The sequence below is a fragment of the Daphnia magna genome, linkage group LG5 (assembly GCF_020631705.1).
Source record: "Daphnia magna isolate NIES linkage group LG5, ASM2063170v1.1, whole genome shotgun sequence".
In the NCBI taxonomy this organism is placed as follows: Eukaryota; Metazoa; Arthropoda; class Branchiopoda; order Diplostraca; family Daphniidae; genus Daphnia; species Daphnia magna.
The window spans coordinates 11449842-11477800 of NC_059186.1; the positions used below are offsets into that span (position 1 = coordinate 11449842).

General features: G+C 40.7%; 1 protein-coding gene across 3 annotated transcripts; it reads right to left on the reverse strand.

The window, feature by feature from the left end:
* Window positions 1-1673: 1673 nt before the first annotated feature.
* LOC116923794 (glutamate-gated chloride channel) lies at window positions 1674-27943 on the reverse strand. Of its 3 annotated transcripts, none has more exons than XM_045173747.1 (13): window positions 27300-27943; window positions 26707-26943; window positions 13091-13185; window positions 10946-11079; window positions 9816-9883; window positions 6109-6178; window positions 5337-5490; window positions 5046-5128; window positions 4844-4978; window positions 3692-3921; window positions 3244-3489; window positions 3058-3177; window positions 1674-2903 (listed from the first exon to the last, which is right to left on the reverse strand). In XM_045173747.1, exons 3-13 carry the CDS (start codon window positions 13174-13176, stop codon window positions 2784-2786), a joined length of 1446 nt encoding a protein of 481 aa, XP_045029682.1. In that variant the 5' UTR covers window positions 13177-13185; window positions 26707-26943; window positions 27300-27943; the 3' UTR covers window positions 1674-2783. The 3 variants fall into 3 exon arrangements, with proteins under 3 accessions (XP_045029682.1, XP_045029683.1, XP_045029681.1); XM_045173748.1 differs by having other exon boundaries at window positions 26707-26859; window positions 27264-27943; XM_045173746.1 differs by having other exon boundaries at window positions 27264-27943.
* Window positions 27944-27959: the final 16 nt, after the last annotated feature.

A 27959-nucleotide genomic window follows, 5' to 3' on the forward strand; every position in this document is an offset into this window, starting at 1 on the left:
TATGTACATACGTCACAGGGTCATAGTGTCGACATCCTTTTTTTCCCCGTTTTTTCCGGAACTAACCCCTCTCCTCCCATTATTATAATTTTTTTGGTTGTTGATTCCACGTGCACTTACTTCCAGCCGTGTAAGAAATAACCGAACTCATCTTGTGGAATAAGCTTACCGCCTTGGGATCGTATCGATGACACGTGGACGATAAAAAGGACAAAAAAAGAAAGTACAGCTATTGTCATTGTGCTAAAGGGGAAAATGTCGGAAATAGCCCGGATTTAAAGAGCCTCTGGTCTTTGTCTATTTCTTCCAAAGACAAAAAAAAAAGAAATGCAATCATCTCACATTATATCGAAACTATATACCGAGTCTTTATCCGGTCGTTGCCATACGGTATAGGAAAGAAAAATGTCAACTGTCTTATTTCTATTGGGGGCAAGTAGACAAAGCAATTTAGGAAACGACCTCAAAAACATTGGAGGGTAAAAAAATAAAATAAAATAAAATAAAAAAAAAGTAATATATCTCCGGGACTGCTATACCATCGTATCCGTTAAGTTGCGTTCAAGTTGGGCCATATTGGCAATCGGAAGGTCAAGGACTCTAATTAAAGAGAACTTCATCGTCTTTCACCCGGGCAACGCAAGAGACAAGGGATACATCAATTACTAAAGAATGTCCTACCTTTGTCCTTACAAATTTTCCGAGGCGAAAGGATAGCGTGAAACATCCGAATCTCGTTTCCCGTCATCTTTAAATCTACAATTTTTCTTTACACGAGTTTGCCGATCCGTTGGTAAAATTGGTTAGACAAACACAAAGACTTTTCTTCATTTCTACATTGATTTCTCTATGAAACACGAAATTCGTAATAACTGTTCAACTCGGAACGATTTCCGGCAATCAGCATGCACAGATATTTAAACAGGTCACAAACTCACAACATTGACGGCAATTCCGTTTCGTAAGGTCAGTTCTTTCCTACACTTTACGCAGCGTGCTGCCACTAGACGGCGATTCACGAAAGCGGCATCGTGACACGATCATCCAGTAGATGGTATTCCCTTGGCGGAGTTAAGTAGAAAGAGCTCGTCAAGTTTTGCTTTCGCACAATCCAACAAACCGTTGCCAACTGCACCGTACAATCGACGACCTTCATTTAACCCTTACGCAAAGAGGTAAGGTAAGAAACGCCCCCACGTCGGTAGGAAACTTTGAAGAGGCATGGTATGCAAATTCAAGGGCGAAAAAATAAAAAATAAAAATCACCAAGGCCAACAAAATGCAATTGTTTAAAACTACATAGAATATTATGTCTTCCGACTGCAGTTAGTAACAGATTTGGCTACCCACTTTAGTTTGAGAAGTTTTAAATCCAGTCCAATCATTTTCCAAAAAGAAAAATGCTTACCTGTATACACTGTAAGACCCAGTGAGCAGCCCAGGTAAGCAGTAACACTTTCGAATGATTCACAGGTGTGGCTTTATACTAATTCAAAAGGACGCTCATAGAGGTGGGCTTACATTTACCTTAATTTCGAGTTGGATTAAGCGTGAAATTGTTGTTGCTGTTCATTGGACTTTAAAGAAAGATGGTCCAACGATTGTTATTCTTGCTAATGGTTATGAAATTTTATAAACGGAGGTATTTTTAAGTAGTGAATAAGAGATTCGAATTAAACAGCGAATGTTTTCATATGTATTCATCATTTGGTTCACGTTAGTTTCTTTCTCAAGTTTTTGAGAAACATTTTAATTATTATTATTATTATTTTTTTTTTGTGTGTTTTGTTTTTTTACAGAGTGCACAGTAAAGGTATTCATCTCAGCTATTTCCGTTCGTCGAGTGTTCATATCCTCATGTATGGATTTCATCATTTGAGTTCATCTTCAACTGATTATACGTTTACGAAAGGTGCTAAAGTAAACGTATAATCGGTACACTAAGAAAACATCATTGCGAAAACAATGTAAAATGGGGGGAGAGTTAAAGTCTTGATTTGCATCTTCAAAACAATTCCTTCTTTAAAGGCTGTATAGTTTTTGATGCGTTCTGTGTCGGCATCGGACTTCGCAGTTAATCAATTTCGAAAGGGATAAAAAAGGAAATCAGATTTGAGAGATGCACAAAAACATGAAGATATTAAATCACGATTGATGTTAGATTGTCTCGTAAGATGTTAAGACCATAGTGTAACTTTCTCTTGCCCATCACGAACTCAATGAAAAATACATGACGATAGAAAGAGGACAGATCAATGTTTTGACGTCTACAGTTGGATGGGGTTCTTTTTTTTTTATGCGGGTGGTTGATAAGAGTAATAAAAAAATACAATCAAGAAGGGTTTACGAATAGCATCGTTTTACATACAGCATATAGACATGATTTTTCACCGATTCTGTTGCGCGAGCGAGCAAAAGTTGAGCCGAAAAAGCAAAAATGGTATAAGAGTTTGATGACCCCCAAAACGAGCGGACACACCTCGGCGCTGTCTGAAACCCCCTAAGACAATCAGTGTGTGCGTGCGTTACAGGTGAAGACGACTAATATATAGTTAATTTGTTATAATTGTTATCCCGTTATGTATATGTATAAATATATAAAAAGAACGGCTTTTTTTGGTTCGCAGATTTTTCACCACTGCCAACACGATCGAAAGGGATGACAAGTGAATGACGCAATTTTCACGTGCTGGATAATTTTCACCAAATGTGTGAACGAAAAATAAATAAATAAATAAAGAATTAAATGGCCGGGAAATCGTCAATTAGCCAGAAGTGCATCTTCAATCGTCTTCGTTTTCGAAGAAAAGGTACGTCCCCCAATAAGCGAAATTGAAGAGAGCAAAGACAACGGGGAAAATGATCCGCGACATGACGTCAATGCGCTTGGAACGAGACGGAAACTATTCGAGAAAACAAAACAAAAAAAAAAAGAATTAATCCACATTGGCATGTGATGTAGATGGCAGGAAAACGATACGTCCACATGACTAAATAGCCCATTCAATTAAAAGACTGAACAGCACCAAGCTTTGGAATCCCAACAATTCCGCTTACTTTAGAGATCCACGATCTCCAACAACTGGAATGGTGATGACCGCTTCCTGCGGCCAAATGGAACTCGTAACGTTTGTCTACTGCCATCGGGCATTCACCTCTCAGACGAGGCAGTGATTTCTAATACCAAAATAAAAAACGGATATACATTGAAGAATATTATACGTAGCTTTTAAAGATACATACCATGTATGCAAAAGTTGTAATTCCATCGTCTAAACGATTATCGCTGACTTGGGCTTGGGCTTGTGCTTGAGCAGCTGCTTCGAAAGCCGCTTGACGTTCTCTTTCACGCTCCATTTCCCATTGACGTCTCTGTTTCTTCAATTTCTCTCGGTGGGCGTCTGATCGTGAGGCGTAATTCACCAGCGCGAACTCGAGCAGCGCCCCGAAGACGAACGTCAAACAAACACCAGTCCAAACATCAATGGCCTGTGATTCCATTTTGGAAAAAAAAAAAAACGGATCATTAACTTTTTCAAGTTAACAACCTATATGCTCTACGCACACATCTACTATATAAAACAGTATATATATATATGGCTACTGTTATTTGTGTGTGCTAGAGAGAGGTTGCTTTTGCTTTCTAGAAGCCCTTTGGCGGTTTGGCAATCAAAGTTCTTGGTGAGCGTACCTTAGTGTAGGAGACGGGTGGAAGTGAGTTGTTGATACCAGTCGTCTGGGTGGCCATGGTAAGTAGAGTGGTGACCCCGAGCGAGACGCGAGCCGGAACGGCATTGGCATCCAGCCAGAAGGATACCCACGAAACGATGACCAACATGCAGCACGGAATGTAGATTTGAATCAGGTAGTAAGAAAACTCGCGTTTGAACATCAAATTCACTTTCAGGCACGAATACGCTCCTGTGAAAAACGGGAAATCGTTAATATTATATTATTTAGTTGGCAATGTTCCAAAAAAAAAAAAAAGGGTTCCCTTTTTTGAATCGATTTACTAATGAGTTCGTTTTCACAAGCGTGGAATGAGCTAATCACGTCTCGGTAAATTAGATTGCTTCTTAATCGATACCCACACACGAAAAAGATCTGAAACTCTTGTCGGAAAAATTTGAATGTCACGTTATCAAGGCCGATTGGAATCATGTTTTACACGCCTCTATAAGCCAATTACTAGGTTGCTAACGCTTCGTTAACGAAGAGAGCTGTCGTCAATGATTATTAACGGTAATCGATTTCCAGAGCCTTCTCCATCTCTTGTTTCGTTTCTAAAATTAGTTTGAAGACAGTTGTTGACGTTATGAGATTCTTGTTCAGAGTTCGCGTCTTTTGTTTGTAAAATGGTAGGCCAACATTTGCCACACAAAAAAAACGAATTCTTATCTGCAGAGAAACAGCTCTGCGTTTTACAATGTCGAGGCACGATTTTGTTGAAAATGGCAGACAGTTTTTAAATGGCTTCAAAACCTGTAGAATTTCCCATTTAAAATATACTTCTCTTATTGCCTTTATTTTAAACTTCTTTCTCACAACTGTGGCAGTCTGCCATCGTCCAGAACAACTCGGCCGTTTTGAGCCCAGTCATATTCGTAGGAACTGATGCTCGCGAAAAAGCTTCCATTCAAATGCATCCGAACATGTCTGTGCGGAAGGGTTTAGCATAAGAACTATCTTTCTCCGGCACGGAGCCAACATAAACAGTCGTTTTACCTCGCAAATAATATTTTATAAAAAAAACATTGGAACGAAAAAATCAATAGTGAGGTATAAGAGAAATCTGAAATACAAGAATTCACAAATCGATACGTGGGTTTTGTTTATGATATACCTGTGTTAGTAACACTATGGCAATAATCAGCCTCGTAACGTTCGAGCATGAAACGAGGCAGATGCATGTTGCTGGCTACTTGAACAGGGTCACCTTTCCTCCATTGGAAAACCAAATCTTCAGTTGTCCAACCATCTGGAAATGGAAAGAAGATCGATTATGATCGACTGTCAACGTAATCAAGAAAGGGCGCCCCACTTACAAGAGATCATAAGTAGAGAACACATTTGACGATCGAGTGGATACAACTTGAGGTTCATCGGACACGACAGCGTCAAAGAAATCCTACATAAAGAGAAAACATCATTGTCATTCATTAAATGAAAAAAGTTTTCCAGTCAACCATTTTATTTGAGGAAAAGGAAGAAAAGCTTTTCGATTATTTGAGGGAGACATATATTGGCAATGGCAGGCACTCAATTTAAAGAGCTCGTCGAGAATCTTGAATAATATTGATGGATTCGCTGAGTGCAAGTGGTGCATCGAGTCTTACCTGATACTGTACAGGACGTTTCCGTTTGGGAAGATTCGAACGTAGACATTGGGTACGATGATGTTATGAAAATGGCCTTCGCGTTCGTTGGAGAAGAACAGATCAGGCATCCAGACCTTATCTGGATCGGTAAGCGTCAGGTACTTCAATTTACCTGCAACATTGAAATAACATTATACATGTACACAGTTAAAAGAAGGCCAACTGTTTAACCCGAACGGAGGAAGTGCGTAGTCGGAGATGGATGCGAGGTATAAGAGAATAAGAGTCACTGTTGCATCTAGTATCAACTGTTGGCGTAAGAATAGCCCCATTTGCAGACGATGTTATGCAAAATAGATGCAGTAAAATGGAAGATTGGATAAATAAGCGGACGGGTCCGCGGGAAAAGGTTTCAGCCCAGAAAGGGCACAACCACCACCATGATTCTAGATTGCACTCTATAAACTATGCATGAAAAAAAGAAGGGCACTGTAAGGGACTTTGGGGACTTGGTCGTTTGAATATTTCAAACATAGTTATATTCAAACTTCCAAATTGTTGCGTCATTGTTGATCAATGATACAGAGCAACTCTTGAATCAACGTTTACCATCGTGAACTTCCTCTCCAGTAACTTTCTCTCACTCACTCTGCTGTGTTTAGACTGAAAACTGACTTCCAGGGATGCCACACTGCCTTAATGATAACCCAAATAACTTTGCCCAACGGCTATTGCCTCCGAGCAGGAAATTAGCCTCTATTTCAAAAGGCATCGAAAGATTAAGGCTCACCTCTGAAATCGTCGAACCTTAGACGTTCATCCAGCCATTCCTCTCTAAAGGTGATGGTCGTACTGTATTCCTGCAATTCACATGAACAAAAGCAAAGAGATCAAATTTTAAAAAAATTCGTGTTAAACAGGGGAGACCCAACTTGCAATAAAACGGGATGTTTGGGTTGAAAAGGGTTTCGTTGCTATGAGAAGCCTATATCGAACTTGGTTAACTGCAGCCTCGCAACAGTCTGGCAAAACTTTAGGTAAACAACATACGGATGACGTAGGCAAGAACACCCCGTCATCTTTCATCAACACCAGCTCTCGCCAACCACTCGGCTGTTTTTTTTTTTTTTTTCTTTTTAAAATGAAAAGCACCGACTCTCTTTCTCTGTGTGCGTCTGTATATCGACATGAAAGATTTTCTATAGAAACGGCTCTCCTTTGCTATCGAAAGAAAAGCGGGAGTGATGGACGCTGGATAAAAGAGATGGAAAGCCGAGTAAGTATGCACCCGCTTGTTCAAACACGAAGATATATAGTTTCGTTTGGTTACGTTCGTCCCTACTGATTTGCGACTGCATCGGACAGTTGGGGGGCAAACAAAAAAAAAAAAAATCGTTGGGTCCTATAAGACCAGTCTCTTTTATTTTCATAAAGAGGAGACATAAAAAAAAAAAAATAGTGAACACGTAGAGTATAAGGCAAACATTCTCCAGAACCATAAGGTCCATCTTCTATTAGTTCCCAGGGAGTGCGTGTGTGTGCGTTAGTGACATTTCCGAATAAAGAGAGAGCGCCAAGTCGAAGGGGGTGATATAAGTACCGTGCGGGAATGAGGGTCATTGAACATGGACGCAATCATGAAGATGAAGAAGCATCGTGTCCCCCCCTTTTTGTTGTTGTTGTAAATGTGACCGAGGTCATCACGCACGGTATACACAACAACTGCCACAGTGGAATCCAATTATGATGGAGGATAAAAAGAGACCCGGGGTGAACAATAAAAACAAAATTGTACGTGGGTGAGAAGATGTTGCTGACTACTAAAACCCGAACAGTTTCTTTTATCAGAAATGATAAGCGAAAAACAACAGAAAAGTATATATAGGTTATCTCACTTTGGTATTCAGCACGGTTTGCAAACAACAGACGAATGATGGAGCTTTATTTTCTTCCTCTAGTATCACCGCAACGGCAAAAGGCTATAGCAAGATGGAGGCAATCTTCACGTATATACTCGGAGGTATGAGCTATAAAAAAGAAAAGACACGCGAAACGGGCGTCCAAAACGTATATACGACCTGGCTCAAGTTAGAGCTGGTCTGTAGAGACCGAAAAAAAAACAAACAAACAAAAAGAAATATACTTCTTCTTTGTCTCTATAGTCTGTACTTGTCCCACTTGCTTCATATATATTGTTGGCGATGGCCAGGACTTTGTACGTGATCAAACAACAACAAATTCTGCTGTAACATCATCTAGAATTTTTGTTTTTAAGGCTCGTAGAAATGACTTTGAATTCTTCAAATAAGAAAAGATTGTAGAAAACGAAACAAGGGCTAGAATCGAATTATCGCTTTTTGTCCTCACAAGGTTGTCGTCCTTGAGGGTGTCACGAGCCCGTCAAATGATTCTGACAGTCTTGACAATTTCTTCCGCTAATTGAATCCAAAGTGACGTAGAACGACATCTCGGTAAAGGACGGGGTTTGAATTTCCCGTGAGATGTACACCGTTCACGCTCTCGTCCTTCGTTCACGGAATCCTTAATCGCCGAACATATACCGTGTCTGACCGCTCCATCTAACTTCTTTGTTTGTCAATCACATTCAATTTCCTTTGAATACATATCCAACAAGAGCAACACACAAAAAAAGACTGAAATCTGAGTAGTCTGGCCCGTTCTCACCAGGCGGTATCACTTTCTCACACGGCCGGAATGGCAAAAAGGACGAGACGTGCAAGAAGATGAATTGTTCCTTTAAGACCACAACGTAATGTTACACTACCGAGAATAAATGTTTCTCCTTTATCTTTGTTTTTCGTGCGCGTTTATAGCTCCTATTCAATTGTGTTGGCAGGCATACTGATGCCATCTTGTTCCAGGGGATCCCGATCGTCAGAGTAAACATAAGGCCTTTTCTAGCCATCCCCAGGCAGAGCAGTTCTATAACTCTTCGGACGGTAGGAGAAAAAAGAAGCAAATAAGGAAAAGCCTACCAACGTTTGTATAGACGAGATAGATTGGATGTGGAATGGATCAAGTTTCTATTTCAAGATGCCGATAAGGAGGGTCAGGGAGAACGTCTTGAATCATCCATGCAGGCAGGAATAAATCGAACAAACATAAACCTATATACATAGAGATAACTAGTAGATGAAAAAAATAAAAATAAATATATATATCCCTTTCGGTAACTGTTTCGTTTTTTCATGGCAGCGTCGAGTACGAATTGTTTGACTTGAATTATTAAAAACAAAAGAAACGATGATCGTTTTATGTACGTATATCAACTGATCATTGAACATGTAAAGGAACTCCAATTTATCATGGAACATGTACAGCGATGTTAAATGGTTCAATCAGGGCGCAACGTTGTAGCTGAGATAGTCGAAACATTTGATTTGATTTCAGCGTTGCAATGCCTCCATCATCCATGTCGTCTGCAAGGTAACAAGTTATCGATTTATAGCCGAGGCTGACTGCTTTTTCACGGTATACCAATAACAGGGATCTTTTAGCTCCACTTTTCTTGTTGATCTTTTATCTGATTTTCTTTTTTTCTTTCCGATGAGTTTTTTTTTTTTAAACTCAGTTTTGCGGTTATATCGACTATCGGAATTTCGTACACTCGTAGCTTTCGATCGGCTATTCAATTTAGTTTTGACAAAAGCTCAAAATTGAAGAGACGATATGTGGTTCTCCCTTTTTCTCTTTGATTGAAATTTCTCAACTTCCGTCGGCTTCCATCATCATCTGTTTCTCAATTCTTTTGATATCCTCCCCTCTGTTGATCATCGCCCGAGTAGTGAAACAATGGAGAAGATGAAAAGATAAAAGAAGTATATCTAGAGTCACTATATTTCCTCTCTATGTGTGATCCTGCTCTGACGAAGAAAAAAAAAGACAAAAGCCAAAAGGTTATGTGTCGAGTGGCCAAGTTTTTCTCTCTTTTCATATTCCGCGCCCCCTCGTCCTCTCTCGAGTATCAAAGGCACAGCCCGAAAGCAAAAAAAAAAAAAGGTGGGCGTTGGCTACTTCCCTTCCTTTCCCTCTTACGTACATTTCTTTGCGATATATAGTTTATCTTGTGGCAAAGAGAGAGAAAGGAACCCCACGACGAGCCTATGGATCGTAAATCGAACATTTCTGCAGTCCATCCTTTCATATTACTCCTCCTGGATTGCCTCCCTGGACAGCCGAACGTGAGCTTCGCGTCTGCTGGTTATGCTGCCTATTTTTGCCATTATTCGTTGCTTGTTTATTTTTTTAATGCTGTTTCTCATCTGGTGAGAGCTTTTATTTTTTTTTATTCCGTTTCCCATTTTATTGCAATCGACATGATTTCAATCTCTTTCGTTACGGCTGGACGAGCAATCATTTAACGGCCATAGTCAACTATCCCCGTCGATTGAACATGCCACGCTACCAATTCTTTTACAGCTAATATCTTTGAAGAAAAGAGAAGTGCTGAAATTTAAAAATGTCGATTTCAATTACCATTTTGTTGTCGCTGATAGTCGGGAAACTGCGGAACATGAGATTGACGTCCACAACGGCCGGTCCTTCTACAAAGTTTCCAACGGACATCAAGAAAACAGTTTTGAATTACAATGGCCGAAAATAAAAAGAATATTATCACCCATATAAAAACATGGTTTGATGACCCTTTATCAATTGCTGATCGTTTATTTCCACTAGATAAAATCTAGAGATGCTGTTTCATGGAAGTTAACTAATTATCAATCACTCCCATCCAATCTTTTCAAGTTTATTTCTTTTTCTTCTAATCTGTTGATGCGATTCGTGAGTGGAGTGGGGGATATACTTTAGCTTCCTATTTTTAATTTTTTGTATTTTAAATCAACTTGTGTTACCCAACCGCTCATCGTATAATATACCCGTGACGATGAAGTCAGAGATTTGCAATCTAAACCTTGCAATGCCATAGTTTGGAACATCGATCGAATCACGCTACGCTCTTTCCCCTATTTAAAGATTTTCCCTTTGCTAAGTTAGAATATACAGAGTAGACATTGCCGAGAAATCTTCAAATTAGTTTTTTGTCTTATTTCAACTGTTGAAAGTCTTATCCATCTAAGCTTGCCATTATATAGAGGCAACGCCGTTAGACAAAGAAGCACGCGCACGGATGCGTATAATTGAGCTAGGCGTTTTGTGAAGACGGAAGGACTTAATTGTATGAAGGGGGAATAAGAAAACAACTCAACGTAAAACTTGGAACTTATATCAGCATCTACATGCGCATTATTTGTCCTATACTTGTTTGATCCCCCCTTTCCCACTGGATGCATATCAAGTGTCATCCCTCTGTATAGACGGTTCAATTTCATGCTTTTGCACAACACGAAAATCCTCTCATCAGCGAAGCTCCGTCGCGGAAGAATGCCCCACCGGAATGGGATCGGAATCAATGTAAAATCTCCGCATGAAAGCAAACCCTTTGTTCCTTATTCGAGCGTCTATATTAAGCATTGCTATCTACAATGCAGATCTAATTGTCTAGATTTAATATATGCACGCGCACGCAGCAAAAAGGATAGAATATTCAATCAACAGGGACGTGTACTTAACTGATTACTGGATATTAAGGCAGTGATTTGTGTTACCTGTTCCATTAGCGCCGGCCGGTCTAATCCGCCTGTCGTAATACTGCGTGCCCAGAATTTTGTCCAAAATCTGTTTCTCTTTCTCGCGAAAGTTGATGTTCTGCTGCTGATTGTTCTTCATTCCTTGGCTTAGCCTGTTCCATTTTTTTGTTTTAAATAAAAAGATGTGATTATTTTAAAGAGGGAGATAACCTTATAGTCAGCAAGGACAACGAGAAGGACAATGATATTCAATAAGATGGAAAAGAGATTTCGATAGTCAGACATCAGACAAGAGGATGTGACGGAAGAAGAAGGTTGACGGTCGATGTTTAACAATTCAAGGCTGCATGAAGAATTCCGGTTGGAAAAAAAATGCTTCCCCTTTTTTTCCCCCCAGACTCCTATATATAGCAAGATGCATGGATTGCAAGGGGAAATGGGGTTGAGGCAAACGCTCGTTAAATGCGCTTTTGACGAAAGTCGCAGAGTTTTCCGGTCCGTCGAGCTGATGGATGAAGGCATGTCCGAGACGAAAGGGGGCAAGAAAAGAAGAGAGTGCGGAATCGACTAAAGCGGGCGGTAGACCCATCCAAAATGGATTCGATTGTTCGATCAGGGTCGAGTGAATTTCGGTTGCGTGTTACTTTGTCAACTGGATGCCTTTTATATATTTATGTTTCCCACACAAAAGAAAAGCAAAAATAAAAGAACCAGAAGCTCCAAAAAGGTTTTTTTTTTGTGCAATGTCTAAAACGATGGAACGACGCGGCCTAGCCTTTGTGTCCGTTCTCGCTAAATGTCTTTCCTCCCCGCTGTCCCTTCCTGTTTGGTAGCCGTTTGAATCAATAACTCCATCGACTCAATAAACGGTGACGGCAAAACTATATGGCGGGCTATCCAAGAAAAACACAACGCTGTGCTGCAGAGAAACTCTTCTTGTCGAGCTCCGTCAATAATCCGACGAGCTTTTGCTTTCAAGCGTTCCAAAACGCCTTCTGTCATGCAGAGTCTATTGCTGTTGCTACGAATATTCTGTTTTTGTTTTTGTTTTCTAAATAAAGAAATAGTGCGCGCTTGTCTATATGTTTTATGCATTAGCTGCATAGACATCGTGGAATAAAACATCAAAAGTTCGACGTCTCCAATCCAAGAACAGCTGACCGGGGTCAAACGGAGTTCGTGCAACTATATAATCTTTGTTTTTGGGACTGAAGGGCTCTCAAAACTTTTACATTTCGATTCGCATCGATGACTGGCTTTCAACTGGTGAAGCCTTCCTTAAATTACGAAGTGAAATGCAGCGCTTCGTCCGGATCCAATCGTTTGTTGTATCATCATTTAGGATAGGGACAAGCGTTCAGATTGGATGAGATTAATTCTTTTAACTTTTCACGCAACATATTTTATTGTCCAAATCAATCCAATTTTTTCGGTCGTCGGTTGTTTTTCATTTTTTAAAGAATAAATCTGAAAAGCCATTTTTGTTTTCTTGTTTTCATTTGAGTAGATCGATGATTTCAATCGATCCAAGGCCTGAGGCTGTCTTCATAGTTTTGACGCATCATTGACGGGTAAAAAAAAAATATTGAAAACCTCCAAAAGTAAAACCTCTTTGAAGGATATCCGATCCCCATTTAAATCTACGTTTCTCATGTTTTCTTTTACTAAAAAAAAAAATATAATAAAAATCACTTGCAAATGAGCTGACCGATTTCTAGGTCATTGTTTTGGCACTAGTCCCGAAAAAGAAGATCGTCGCTTAAATTGACGGAAGATGGATATCGAACACGCCTCATTAACCCGACTGTATATGGGCTGAACACCTGACGACATTTCTTTTGATCTCCCTATATCTTTATTTATTTTACATTTTTTTTTTGTTACCAAAATTCTTGACTAGTTTTTCAGATTTTTTTTTTTATCCATGGAAGATTAGCAATTTTTTAAATCCTATTTATTTATATAGATCCTGTTTTCCAAAGAAACGAATCGCAGGATCCGGACTCTTCCTATCGGCCTCCTTCTTCGCTATTGATCAGAGCTCCGTCGTTTCCGCACGGTGCGTCGTGGCCGGATGGGAAACGAGAGAAGGAAAAAGGATCAGCAAAAAAAAAAAATAATAAAAAAAATATTTCCCCCCCCCTTTTTTTCTTTGATACTTACACGGTCGACAAGGACAGGAAGAAGATGATGATCCGGAGCAGAGGCGGAGACGATGAAGAAACTGGATGGTACGATGCTGTTCCCATGGTAGTTGCCTACAGCCAATAAACAATTGGCCGATCATAAAAGAAAGAAAGGAGAGCTAAAGAAAAAGAATCCCGGATGGAATCAATGATACATCACAAGGTAAAAAGAAAAGAAACGAATAAAGATATAGACGAGATGGCAGCAGTGATGCGGAAGAGAACAAAAAAAGCGAAAAAAAGGCTGATAGAAAGCGGAGGCAATAGGAAGCGATTAGAGATAAATCAGCGAGATGATCCGGATGCAACGAGCCCGTTACACAAAAACGGGGAGGGGAGTGGAGAACCAACGAGTGGTAGACTCCTATAAACACACGCACACAATATGCTGGTGGATTCTAATAGTTTGGGAGGGCTTTAAATCATCCTTTTCCTATCCGATCCGCTTGTGGGATGATGGCGTATGGGAGACTCTCAACATCATTTCGTTTCGACTGGAACAGCTGGTGCGTCCGTACGTAAGGCCAGCTATATTAGAGAATGGCATATGTGCAACATTTGTGCTGTACAATCTATGCACCAAAGACAATAACGCAGTAGCGGCAGTAAACAATGTTGTTTGTCTGTCGTTTGAACTTTGAATCCCGTTCCTCACGTTTGCAAACCTTTCATCTTTGATTGGACGCCCAAAGCTAATGCATAGATTGCTTTCTTTTAAAGGGATGGCTGGATCCGACGGATCCCCCGCAATGCGAGGGCGTAGCATTTTGCAAAACAATTTTCCAATGGATGTCCTTTTTTCTTATTCCCTAAATGACATAAGAAATTCTTTTGCAATTGGTTTCTGACGTTTGCCATCGTTCTGTTTTGAAGAAAAAAAAAAAACTCTTTTCACACGATTCCGGACAGCAGTAACAAGATTTTCTATGTTTCCAGACATCGTTTTCAATTTAAAGTCATGAAAAAAATGATTGCAAAAAAAAAAAGGGCGAACGCCTTTCTATCGCCTGCGGAAATGGAAATGTCGATGAAGCGCAAACTCCATTTCCCGTTTGGATATTAAAAGTTTGATTGACCTAGTCGTTTTTTCATTCGCCCAAATTGGCAAACGATTATATAGCAACGTTTTACTTGATCAACTTGTCCGTCACACTTCAAGTGTTCAGTATGAGATGGGTATGCGCTGTGCATTAATGATGGGGGAGGAGGGCGTTACGAGGAGATCAATACCGTGAATAGCCGGAGTGAAACAAGAGGATGGTGAAGATGGGACCTTAATATTGTTGACAGTCTATATGCGAGTTGTGTGTGTAACAAATCTCAAAGAGGCAAGCGGATGGGTTTTGTCTGCAACTTTGTGAATTATATTGGCCAGCTTGTTGATGGTCATGGAATTGGGGCGGATTGGATCCATTTTCTCTTGCCTTCCGAAGTGGGCGCGGCCGACGACAGCATAGAGGAGGAGTTAGAAAAATCGCTGAAAGCTGATGGTTGGCTTTTAAACTTAATTCCAAAGTGAAGAATCATCGAGAAAACCTTTCGAGAATTTTGCCTTTCTGCCTGAAGAAATAAAGAAACCAAGAGAAAGAAGAAATAAAGAGATCCTCTGTCTGTTTCAATTCTTTTTTATTTTCATTTTACAAAGAAAAATCTCTGTCGAGTTTGAACAGTCGGCGGTGCAGTTTAATTGGCGCGGGACCCGACTCCAGCCGTCTGTTTTCGCTTTGCCAGCTATTTCTCGCGGGTATCTGTTACGCGTCCATCGCCGCGTAACGAGACGTGGGATTTTCACGAGGGCCAACTTTACTCGGCACAAACTTCTGTTGCCATCACCGTCTTCATCTCTCTCGTCAGGGATGAGCATTTTCAATGAATCTTTTCTTTTTTTTTTTCTCTCCCCACCACCCGTTTTAGAAATCGTGAATTCCGAGCGCACCGCATCCAACTTGCTCTAGAAAATCTCTGCTTGCGAAAATCTAATTGAAATTCAACGAGTGTGAAATCCGTTTGATTGCATGTACTCGACACAGTCGTTGCAGTTCGTTTTGTTTCCTGCTCCATTTTTTTTGGGGGGGGGTTTACTTCAACGTGACCGTGACCGCACGAAAGCGAACTGAAACGTTCGCCTAACAGAAATAACACGTCGGGCTGTAGATCTTTTCTTCGTAGAGCTAAACCATTTACAAACGCCGTGAGATGCTAAGGAATCGAATAGGGATCTCTTGAGAGAAAATAGGCCTAGCGGTTAGCCCGACCCGTTGAACGGCTTCCCGCGTTCGGAATACGTAATGAACTCAGCTATACGAACTCACACGTATAGTTTGGCTAGCCTTGTTACCGTATTCTACGAATTGTTAACTTTGGCCTCCGTTCCTGAATGCCACTAATGTATGGAAAGATAAAGACTTTGTAATTGAATCTGATTAAACTCCAAACTTCGCTCAAACTCAGTTGAATGTCCTGGGTATACGTAATGCACGTTATACCCGCTCTTATATTCTATACGTTCGACTACGATGTTCTTACATTAAACAAAAACAAAACTCCATCATTTATGCATACGTAATAAAATGGCGCGATTGGGGATGGACTTTTTAACAGCCAATCGGACGTTATGTTATAGCCGTGGCCTTTTCGATGTTTTATGCTAACAATCAAGTAAATACCCTACCTCGTACAATCAACTTATGACTCACGTAATTTACGATACCTCTTTTTTTTTCTTCCCCAACCCTGCGTTCATTTGTTATGTGAAAAGCAATCTTTATTCTATTGATTTATTTCTCTACTCTTCTAGGGAGCCGTCTGCCTTTTGAAAAAAAAAAGGGGTAAAATAAGAACGAAGGAAAAAATGCTCCTCTGTATGTAAGATGGAGGGCTATATATTAAAACAGAAATGGGACCTATGCCATCGGATCACCTTCAGCGCGCTCCGTCGAGCTTTTTCCCTTATTTCACGTTATGTATGCTTCAACGGCCGCGTTTCTCATTTTGCCATACGAATAGAATAGAAAAATGGGGGAAAAAAACGAAAGAGAAATGGAGAACACGGGTCGTTTGATATTATAAAAAAAAACCCAGCCGAGGGGGAGTCACAGCTGAAGGAAAGAATAATATTTAAAAAAAAAAAAAAAAGATATATGATGACGGATATATATAACGACGACAATAATTAGACGTGAAAGCTTTCAGGGAATTAGCTGGACGTATTATATACGAGGCAAGCAAATCTGCGGCTCATGCGAATTGATAATAACGACATGGAGGTTCTTGCGCGTCGATACACTCATTTGATTTGGTCATGTGGCTGTGCGCACATCCTCTGAAATTGTTGCAATAATAATCGTTGCTGGCCAAAACACAGAGAGTGGCCAAAACAATGTCGTCAATTCGTTTCCCTTTCATTTGTCATTGAACGCGAAGCCACACACAACCAAAGTGGATAAGAAGCTCGGCGGGGAACACGGCCCTTCGGATGGCCAACGTTCGTCCATCCAGTTGATTAGGTATGGCCTATATACATGTACATAGAATCCCTCCATCTCTGTCTGACTATTGTCTGATATTAACGTGATTGGATGCGATGGCCAGCAAACAAAAATCTATCGCAGAAATAGCGGTTTTCCTAGGCAACACACCGAAAGAATAAGAGATTTAGAAACAGCAAAGCTGGCTAAGCATCAGCGCAGTGGCTCATGCTAACAATAGAGGAAAATGGCATCATCATTATTCTTTTGTTGGATCGCTTGTAAAGGATCCTACCAATAAGAGTTGAGGGTAAAACAACATCGTTTGGGGTGGACTTAGCCATCCGGGCAAAGTATACACAGCTACCGCCGCCGCACTACTTGCCAATCTATTTGTCTAGACTAGTCTGAATTCGAATGTGGTGCGGAACGCTGCAATGTCGTCCCGCTGTATTCGAGTTTTGCACGAACTCCGTGTTATAAATGCACGAGCTGGCAAGGTAAACGGCACGAGCTAATACTGCCTTTCTCTACTTGGGGTTTTATTAATTGCGCAGAAAAGTTGGGCAACATTTTTTGTTTTCCATTGACTCTGAAAAGTCGGTCGCACTTTTGTTTGAACGTAACGGGGTCACAGAAATTCGACATCAACTTTTAGTTCTGTTTTACATTTTTGAATGATGCCTTCACGTTTTGTTAAATGAACAAAGTCCACGGCGTTAGTTTGGGGATTTTGAATCGGGTCCAATTTGAATTGTGACACGCTGGTCGTGATCGTGAAGACAACAAGAAGCCGTTCGTGTCCTGGTATATGACGAGTTTAAGTGTCCAAAGGTTCATGTGGTCCTTTTCCCTCCCAACAGGCTCGAGGATTGCATAATTTTACTCTTCATTTTGCGAGTCTATAACAACATTGCGTGATGTTTCCTTTTTCTTTAAACGACCGAGTGTCATTGGCCTATCTTTTGGATGATTTGAAGATTGAAGTCGTCCCATTACGTCAAATTTCGACTAATGATTGTGTACGTACGCGTATTCGTGCACAACTCGATTTGTTAATGGCTTCGTATCTTCGCTCGCTGTGCTACACACGAGTTTCCGGCCGTATAATAGAAAACATGGATTGTGTTGCTTTCGAACGGGAGAACTGCGGGAAACAGAACAGCGAAAAACGGGCCGGAACGTCCGTTATATAGCATCTATAGTATGCACTAAAGAATATACAGTAAGGCTTTACGAGGTGACAACATAAGAGGGATTTTTATTCATTTTTACGTTCTTTGTTTTCTTAATTTGTATATATAGTTTGCCCTTTTTTCTTTTTGCTTTGTTTTCTTGATGAAAATAGAACCGCCGGCTGTTTGGTTTGACGTCCACCGGGTTTCCCAATCTCCTCCATCTTGGGCTTCTTTCATTTGGTCTTTTCCCTTTGTCGGATGACTGTCTGAATGTTGTGTATCCTCTTCTTATTATGTAGCATTTATTAATTATTATTAATATATATAAATATATTTCTTTTTTGCTTGAATATATATTTTTTTTAAGTATCAGCCTAGCGTGTCAGGTCATTCTTTTATTTTTGCCAGTCTCTCTCTCTCTTTTTTTTTGCGTTCTGTATACGTAGTTTATGTGTGCGTCGTGCGAATGCATCCGCATCCGCGGATCGTGTCTTCTCCCTCTTTTCTCTCTATCCATCTGCCTATGTTTTTCCTTCTTTTTCTTGATTGCCTTGTCAGCCCTCGTGAAACTCGTACGGAATCACGTTACACTCTTTTTCTGTCTGTCCTCTGATTTATTGATGTACATTTCCTCCGCATGTTCCCTCCCTGGACTGTTCCGGCAGTTGAAAATGTTGCCCACTTCTCGCGCGCCCTGTTTGCGTATGTGGCCATCGTAACCGTGGAAAACGGGCCGAGGACATAGAAGAAGGATAAGAGAGAAACGCGACACGCACGAACGATTGAAAGGCGCTGGCCAATTTGAAAACGCTTCAACTTTTGCCGTTTCCTTTTTCGGCACAAATGGCGATTGGGTTTTTCTTTTCACGGCGTCGTTATAGTCGTGTCACGCGGGAAAATGGTGAAAGAGTTTGACTGGTGTGCTGGAGATGATCGGAAATCAAATCATCAGTCATTTAATGTCTTCGTTCTTTTACTTTTCAAAGATACAATTTCGATTTTTGTTTTTTAAAGATGAAGTGGAGGACGTCAGTTTACAAAGTCGACGCCATTTTCTAATATGAACCAGCCGCTTGGCTCGCGAAGAAAAGTGGCATTCAAATAAGTTGTTTTACGTGAAGAAATGTCTCCAAAATGTGAGCTATACCTTAAGTTTTGCTAGCACGTTTAATTGACTAATCAAAATTTTTAAAGTTGCGTATTTTCCCAATCAACGCTGTGCTGTCTCTCTCAGTTCTCGTTTTCAAACACCCATTTGAATGGAATTGTTCAGTTTTCCTGTTATTTAAATTTCTAGTTTCTGTAATTAAAAATAAAAGGGGGAATGGAAACGTTTCAGAAATGTGGTACAAAAAAATACGGAGCTCATTATAATAGGAAACTAAAACACTTGGGTGCAAAACATGTAAATCGAAAAATATGTAAATGCCGTCTACGTTTTTCACCTTGAACTGGCCTTTTCTTAAAGGAAGGGGAACGATTTGAAACGAGAAAAATATTCAAATATCAAAAAAGAAAACACTTTTTTTTTTACCTTACCCAACCCCCTCCAAACCAGCCTTTCGTCCAAATTTGCATGGTTTAATAAGATAACAGAATGCAGCAGCAAAAGTAATCACCCAAACCCTTTATCTCGCCCCTATACTTTTGACGGTATTTCTCGGCACGTGTTGGCCTTCAAAGAACATGACGATAAAATAAAAATGAAAAAAAAAAATAAAAATAAAAATACAAACGAAAAAGGTCATTGCGTTCACGTCTTTTGTGTGTCTGCCGGATTCAGCCAAGCGCACAGAACCGTGAACAGAAACAAAATCAAGCTTTCGGGAGGAAACAGTAATCGTAATCATATTCTAAGATTCCAGCTATATATATAGAGCTATTCTGGAAGCGAATTCGGATGAGGAGCTCCTCACATTTTTCCTTTCTTCGTGAATTTGTTTTTGTTTTCGTTTTGTTTCCCTGTGTTTTTATTTTCATCCATTTGCCTTTTGCAGATCTTGTATGGTATACATCTTTTACTGGGCCATTATACGAACTTGCAACGGGATCATCATCAATGTTGGCACTCGTTTTCATCGAGTGTGTTGAAACGCAGCCGATATACGTATATGTATAACATTTATTCTTTGAAAATGCTGCGGGGTGGTGGTTTTCAGTGTTGGGAAAACGACGGGATTTGTGGCCATCATTAGATTTTCGCCAGCAATCCGTCGCATCTAACGATGTTCCGGTTGTGTTTGTATAGCAAAGAGAGGCCAACAAAACAAAAATGAAGGAAATTAAACGGAGCGGCAGTTGAGACAAATGGGAAAAGGATTTACTGGAATTGGGCACAACTTGTTTTGTTTCTGTTTTGCACACAGTGCGTCCAGTCTCAGAACGGCTATTAATCGCAGCAGATTGCACAATTCGGTTCAAGGTTTTTTTCTTTTTCTCTTGATCAAAATATATATCCATCCATCGGAATGGATACTCCCATTCTTCCACCCCCTTTTCTTCTAATAACGTAGGCCTTTTCTTTCCCCCCATTTCTATATTTTATTTCTGCCTCGTTAGCCGAGCCAAGAACGCACACAAGTTCCGGTTAGATCTCCCCATCATGTGTGTCCTACACGCAACTCTATATAACCTCCATGTATTATACACATATATACATTTTCTCCGGATTTATTTATTATATTTTTTTTTTTGTTTTGCCGCGATCCATTCTTGTATACAAAGGCACATCCTGGATGTGCGCCATTGTCGCGTGGAATTCTCTGACACACACGCGGACGGATGCGGATTGGGCAGCGACACACACAACTTGGGAGGCGATACGTTATACTCTCCATAGACTAACCCTATACATCTCAATCCATCGGTTGAAGAGGATGGAGAGCTGGACAGGCAATCGTTCCACCTTATCAGCAAAGGACCAAGTCATCAAAAAATGGTGTGCGTGCACTATGAAAGGCGTGCAGTAAATAGCGATATGTTAGGATAGATGTCTAGAAAAAAAAATAATAATAATGAAAAAAAAAAAAAATCCTCTTTTCTTATGGACCCCATCCCCTATATTACTTAGATATCGGCGCTTTTGAATTGCGATGGATGGAAAAGGACTGTCGGGGCAAAGTTATCGATTGCTTTAAGGTCGATAGTTTTTCGACGGGGATTGCAGCGCTGCGGCAAAAGACTTTAGACTTGAAACTGGCCCCGGGGTATATATATAGAAAAGAGGACGGACATTTCTCCGCTATCCGACAACACAATGGCAATAATCCAATCAAAGTCCGCATGAGATGCTGTACGGCACACACCCACGCCACGCTGACGATCGATGCCAATGATGGCCATGGAAAAATCTTCAACTTTCATTAAATGTGAGTGGGGAAAATAAAATGAAATGCGATGGGAAGCTGTTGCTTCCAACGTTTGGAACAACCATTTTTCTTAACAGCCATCAGAAATATAGGTTGGATGTGTGCGTCAACGGCGAAAAGAAAATGATGGGCACGCGCTCAACAGAGACGGCGTCAATCGATGACTGTGTAGATGTTGCAGCTCTTTGCTGAAGATGTATCGATCACCTTGTTGCTCTCCTCCACCAACTGAGAGACGAGAACGATGGGGCAAAAAAAGAGCAAATCTGTTGGCAAAAAAAGGAAAGAAACCTGCAAAAAAAAAAAAAGGATCGTACTATTTATGCGACGAAGCTTGATGGTGAATGAATTTGTGCGCTTCTTATCCTTCCTTTCCCGCAGAAGCCTCGCCCTTTTATTTCTATTGCCGTTGATGAGGCCATTTGATTCCCGAAAGCTTTGTGAATGTTTGTCTTTCGTGTAGATCAATGTTGGGTTTCCCGTTCGCGCACTTGTACACACCCGCCTGTATTGATATTACACACAATTGGAACCTCCTACCGCGTCTACGAAGAGTGGCAAAAAAAATGCATGTAGCTATCGATTCTTCCTTTTTTATCTTTTGACTTTCTACTCAGATTCCGTTAAATAGCAAAGAGGGAAGGCGGTCGATTGAAAAAAAAAGAAGAAAAAGCTAAGAGATTTGGAAGGAAATAACAATTCCGGCCACCAGAGCACCAGAGTTGAATATTACATCAACACTCTGGCTACTGCCAACGGGTTGATGGCATAAACATCATTCTTTATATATACCGTCTAAATGTTGTATATGCCCAGCTCTCTCGGCTAGTTGCCACCACCCCTTTGATGGCATTGAATGCGGATTTAGAGGCAGACGAAGTAGTTCTCTATATACCCCCGGATTTGAATCATTTATTTGCCGCCTCTCCGTTTGTGTTAAATAATAAAAAATAAATCACACACACACACACACACACACAAAAACGAGGCAAGAGTGGTGTTTGCAGAACTATGGCCAGTTGTATTACAAAGGTCGCGGCTGCTGGGAATGCCGGCAATGAAAAAAGAAAAATAAGGCGAAAGAGCAAAGTTTTCTCCGCGGGCCACTGCGGGACATCGTTCACCATTTGCTGAGTAATCTACCGCCCGACACTCTTCCTACATCTATTTTGTGTTTGGCTTCTTGGTTGCCCTCTCAACATCGAAAACTTTTCTTCTCTGTTACAACTGTCTATATAAAAGATGATATAGCGCAGCCATTTATGTATATATAGTTGGGTATAGTACTATGCAGTATCAAAACGCGGACGATATAACACACAGAGAGAGAGAGAGAGACAATCTTTCATCATTTCACACATTTGTCGTCGTTGATTGTCTCTTATACTTTTATATTTCTGTGCCGGAGAGACTGCGTCATTTTTGTTATGCTCCTCTGTTTGCTGGATTTGTTTATCGTGAGGGCAGTTGAAAAGTGGCCTTTCATGTCAACAAGAGACTTGATGCAGGAAAACCATAGCTTAACAAAAGGAGAGCTCTATACGAGTATACGGCTATACGCTCTAAGTAGGCTATATACACCATCAAGCCAAAACAAATGAAAACGCCCTATAGTGGCAGACTAGCCAACCGGATGGAGAGTGATAGAATTATTGCCATCGAGACGTCCAGACGTTGGTATAGTTAATCAACAAAAATCACAAAACACACAAGAAAGAATATGCATAAAAAAAAAAAAAAACAATTCTAATGTTTATGCAATGTGCGCATCAAACTTGGGGAAACGCGGGGTGGCCGTTTGGTTCCGCCGTCACAACGACATCGATCCGATGGATCATTTTGTGCGTGGCGGATATCAGTTATAAGCCTTACGTCCGGCTTCGTCCGCTCACCTCTTGCCTGTCTTGTGACAAGGCCGTGACACATTTGTCAGGCTCTTCATATTTGTATGGAACAACATATAGGAAGGACGAAAACGCAAAAGTCGTTTGAGCAGCAAGAAAAATGTCTCGTTTCACGTTGATGTTGTGGACTTTGCTTTCGATTCTTCAGGCAACCCTATTGGCTGAAACTTTTATTTTCTTTTTTCTTTGCGTGTCCTTCGCAGTTTTGTTAGGTGTTATTGACTACTCATGTTGCTGTAGCCATGTTGGGCGACGTTCAGAACACGAAAAGCCTTTGCGACCGAAAAGAATAAGGCAAGAATAGGAAAGCAGAGAGAGAGGAACTCAGCGGAGCAAGTCGGAGCAAGTAGTTCGTATTCCATATCATATTCAAGTGCTATAAAACGAGGAGCTGTTTCACGTTTGAATTCCTCGATTAAGTATTGACTTGTCGACTATGTGTGTCCTTTTGTCTGAAAAATAAACTCTCGTCTTCTTTTGCTTTTCATTGTCATCGTCCCAATTTCCTTTTTTTCTGCTCTCTCTTTCTCTCTCTCAACATTTTTCTTTCTCAAACGCTACATGGAAATCAGCTTTCTATTTACCATATAATAAAGCTCTCCCCTCTTCGGCACTCCCGAGGGCTGTACACACGTAATGTCGAAAAATCCATACGTCTTTATAGACCCTTTTCGTCATTTGGGCGACTAGCACACGAAGATGCTTTTACACGAACAGCGGTGGGCCTTATCGGTCCTTTATCTATAATAAATATGGCACTGCTAGTTGGTAATTAAAACGGATTGAAAGAGAGAGAGAGAGAGCGAGTTGGCTGAGCAGCCAATGACCTTTTGTGAAGTTTCAAGCAATAAAGGAAGCGACGGATGAACAAACGAGAAAGTCAAGAGAAAGTGATGATAAAAAGGACGAATGCCCCAGAGAGGAAAAAGACTGCTGGCACACTGAAAGGACTTAATGATGAGCTCAGAGAAGCTTCTATAATTCGATATTGAACTGGTGAAACGCAGGGCTTCATTTTCAGTCGCTTGCTTAGATGCGCTGTCACGGGCGCTGAAAAGGTTAAGGACGGCAAGGCGAGAAAAGGCAAGTGACAAGAACAAAAAAAAACTAAACAAAAAACACTCGACAAAAGGACAAGAAACCAATTACCGAGTTCAAACAATGGATTTTTCGAGGGAAGAACGAGGAAAGGCAGACGAAAGAGAAGAACACGGAAGTTCGGTTATCTCAAATAGTCAAGACAAAAATTCTTTGCCCTTTCGTTTTTTTTTCTAGACGGAGCGTGAGTTTAATATTAAAATTGATGGAACAGGGCTGAGTGGTTGTTTCATTAACCAGTTAATTGAAATGAGGACGTTCATTTTCAAGACGTCCTTTGCACATGTCTTTGAGAACTTGCCTCCTCAAGGACTATATACATGTCTATATAGGAGAATAGAACATAAACACACTACCTATTCTTACGCGGGATAAACTTATCGTAAAACTAATACCGTCTAAGCGCCGTGAGTCCGTGCCCTTGCAAGTTGTAAAACAGCCCCATCCGGCAAACTTTATTCTTTCCCCCGCAATTAAAGCTTCATAAGAGTGGGTGCAATTCAAATCAACGCGGACTTTGTCCTACATAAAATATACTTAGACAGAGCCAAAAGCAGCGCTTGGCGGAGTTGAAAAACAGAGACCAACTTTTGCTCGTCCACCCCCCCGCATTATCAGCATGTAGACACCAGCGAAAAACAATAACGCGGGACCCGTCCGTATAAAGAGAGGGGAGTCCTTTGCGGCGGCGTGCGGCAAGATGCACGGGAGCAATAACGGCCGCTCACTTCCCGCACGGCAAGTGTGTACAGGAAGGAAACGGGCAAACATATATATAGAGATAGTACAGTACAGTACATGAGACATAGTCGTAAAAAAAAATAAAAGTCACGAGACTTGTTCATCCGTATACTGCGTTGCTCACTTTTGTCATATCCACAACATAGATATTATATATAGGTTTATTGTTTGGCTTTTTCTCTCCCTCGCGGGCGCACTTTTCCTCCCACCAAACTTCCAGTTATTATTGAGATGTGGCGCTTTGTTGTTTATTCACTTTGTTTGTTGCATTCTTTTTTTTTCTTTTTAAAGAAAGAATTCAGAAAAAAGAAAAGAATTCCTGATCTAGTTCATCACAATCCTTTTCTTTATTCTTCCCTTTGGTTTCATCATTTGTTTTGTTCTTCTTATTTTGTGTCCCACACTTTCTCCGTTTGTTTGTTGTTGTTTCGTCCGACCCTCTCTGTTTGCACCGACTGCCAATATGTGATGCATTTCTCAGATTGATTGTTCCGCTCGATTTCAATCGAGTCATTGCATTTTCCCTTTTGATATTCGCAAACTAAAACAGAAATCACGATTCCCTTTTTTTTTTTCTGCGTTCGGGAAAATCTAATATAATTATGCAACGTCGTTTGTTTGTTTGTTGTTTCTCTCGGTATTGTTTCCGGTCGTATTTTTCTTCCGCACAGCGTCTCATCTCCCCCACCCCCCCTGCGGCACTTTGTCCGCGTCGGTGCGGAAACGTGGGTTGGCATCGATGATTGCTTTGTGCACTTCTTCTCACCTTGCCGAAGGCATACACACGGCACAATACACAACGCCCACCTGAATTGTTAAAATAGGTGGTGTACACAGTGACTCGCCCTTCTCTTTATTAATTCTCACGTTACTCTCTCTGTGTCGCGTTGATTGCAAACAAGGCAATCTCGATTTTCTCTTTAGACACGCGTTCAATCTAGCACGACAGCACATTGACAAAGTTTCTCTGTCCTCCCCCTTATAATCGTAGACATCTGTTATTATCTTCTTCGTGCCCCCCCCCTTCTTTTTTTATCATCATTCTGTCTGGCTTTGTTTTACATCATTCCCCATTTTTTATTTTGTTTCTTGGAACAGCCGGTTTGTAATGGCAAGTCACGCGTGCATCTTCTCTGACTTGGAGTAGGCGGAAAAGACGGGCAGACAGTAAAGGCTTGCATTATTCATGAATTTTTTTGTTTTGTTCTCAACTTTTGTTGTCGTTCGTTCTTCTCTCTAGGCCTTTCATTTCTCGAGCGTTTAGCATTATTTATCAAGAGTTAAACAATAAGGTAGAAACCAGGGACAGTTATTACGCACATGAAGGCAGTACGTTTTGAAAGAACAAAAGATGGTTATGTAAGAGCAGTTTTTCCTCTTTCTTTTAATCAGCTCGGTGGCAGAGCTTTTATTGTGCACACGACCTGTGCTAAAAACATGATAGAAGTAGTTAATAATCTTTTTTTTTTTAAATCTCCTTTTCGTTGTTTGGAGTTTCGTGACTGGCCATAAAAGGAAATGTAATGTCTCGTACACACATTCGCAGATTTTATTGGGGAACAAACGATTTTAATCGCCAATTGTGCAAGAGTGGGGGAAGGATATTGCGTCGTTGCGTAACGCTGAGAACGGAGGTGAAATATCTACAGTTCCGCAGGAGCTGCGCTATCAATCCAAGCATAACAAATATCTAGCACTCTATTCGATTCAGTCCCGGAGGGCATTAAAACAAAATAACATTTCCCATTCCCCGGCATCAGAAAGACAAGAATGAAAAGTAAAAAAAAAACAAATGAAACGCGTGAAAAAAAAATGAGAAAAAGTTTCAAGTACTTACCGGTAAATTCGGTGAAAGAGAGAGAGAGAAAAAAAAATTCTGCTTGAAAATATGATGAAGAGAAAAGATTGAAGATTGACGAGATGAGGAGCCCAAGTTGACCGTACCCAAACGAATGGCGTGCACCTCGCCCGTCACGAAGAATCGGCACGTCTGTAAATCAATTTCCCGCAACTTTTTTTGTATTTTATTTTGTCGGTTTGTTGCCAAGTTAATGCAGAAAGAAGAAACAAGAAACTATATGCGAAACAGAAAAAAAAAAAGAAAAAACAGTTGGATGTAGGATCGAATGGACTGCGGATAAAGACGCTCACGTTTCGGGTTACAGGAAAAAAACAAACCCAAAGTAGATGAACCCTAAGGGATCAACTATATTGAATAATAACAACAACACGCACGAGCCGTTATATACAAGTGAGAGAGCTCAGAAAAAAAAACAAAAATAAACGCCACAGCTCAAAAGCAACAATAGACGAGGCAAAGGTCGATGACTTTGTCAAAGCCAAAGAACTTTTTTGTTTTGTTTTTTTACGGGATTGATGTGCGGATATACTAACGTCAATTATTCAGGTGAAGGTCATGTTGTTTTTCACCTTTCCGGAGAGTTTTGCCAAGTTTTGGTGCGCACCACTAGTGGCAGGTTCAATACTACTTTTCTTCTCGCGCTGCACTGAGCTGGTAACGTGCACACGTTTTGCGGCGATAACAAGCACAGGCGAAGATGATGGCAAGCAAAGTTATCGAATTCTCACTGTGATTTTGCTGCTAGAAGCACATCATCTGATCGATATAGTCAACTTTTACCTCGTCCTTTCCACGAAACTTGTTTTCGCCTTTGATTTTCTGCGAATGTGAACAACACAACTCGTCTCGGAGAGAACCCAAAATTCTCTTCTTTTCTTTAGAGATAACAAATCAGATGGACTGTCATCTGTTTCATCCGTTTCCTATCGTCGAACACGCAGGAATTCAAATAAATACACACAAGACCCAGATTTGTATTGTTTCTTTTACTTCCCACAGTTGGAGTTACGCCTGTTTTTTTTTTTTAATCAACGTGGGTCGTTGTTGCGATTGCAAATTTGGCGCAGGTGGTCGCGCACGCGTCTGCTACGATATTCAACAACAACAAAAAAAAGGCCCTGAAAAACAAAAACAACCCCCAAATAATTGGATAGAAAAAGCACTAGCTCAGACGCGGTACGTCCGCATCGAGCTCTGGCTACTGTCAGTATGTCGGTTGACCGGCGTTC

Bases quoted from the DNA above. Each gene is read 5' to 3' on its own strand.
- LOC116923794 (XM_045173747.1), bottom strand. From the start codon at position 13,176: ATGGGAACAGCATCGTACCATCCAGTTTCTTCATCGTCTCCGCCTCTG. The intron at 6,179-9,815 runs GTAATTGAAATC...TGTGAATTGCAG, and splicing joins CTATCAGCGACAACAAAATG to GAATACAGTACGACCATCAC. The intron at 3,490-3,691 runs GTACGCTCACCA...ATGGAATCACAG, and splicing joins CACCCGTCTCCTACACTAAG to GCCATTGATGTTTGGACTGG.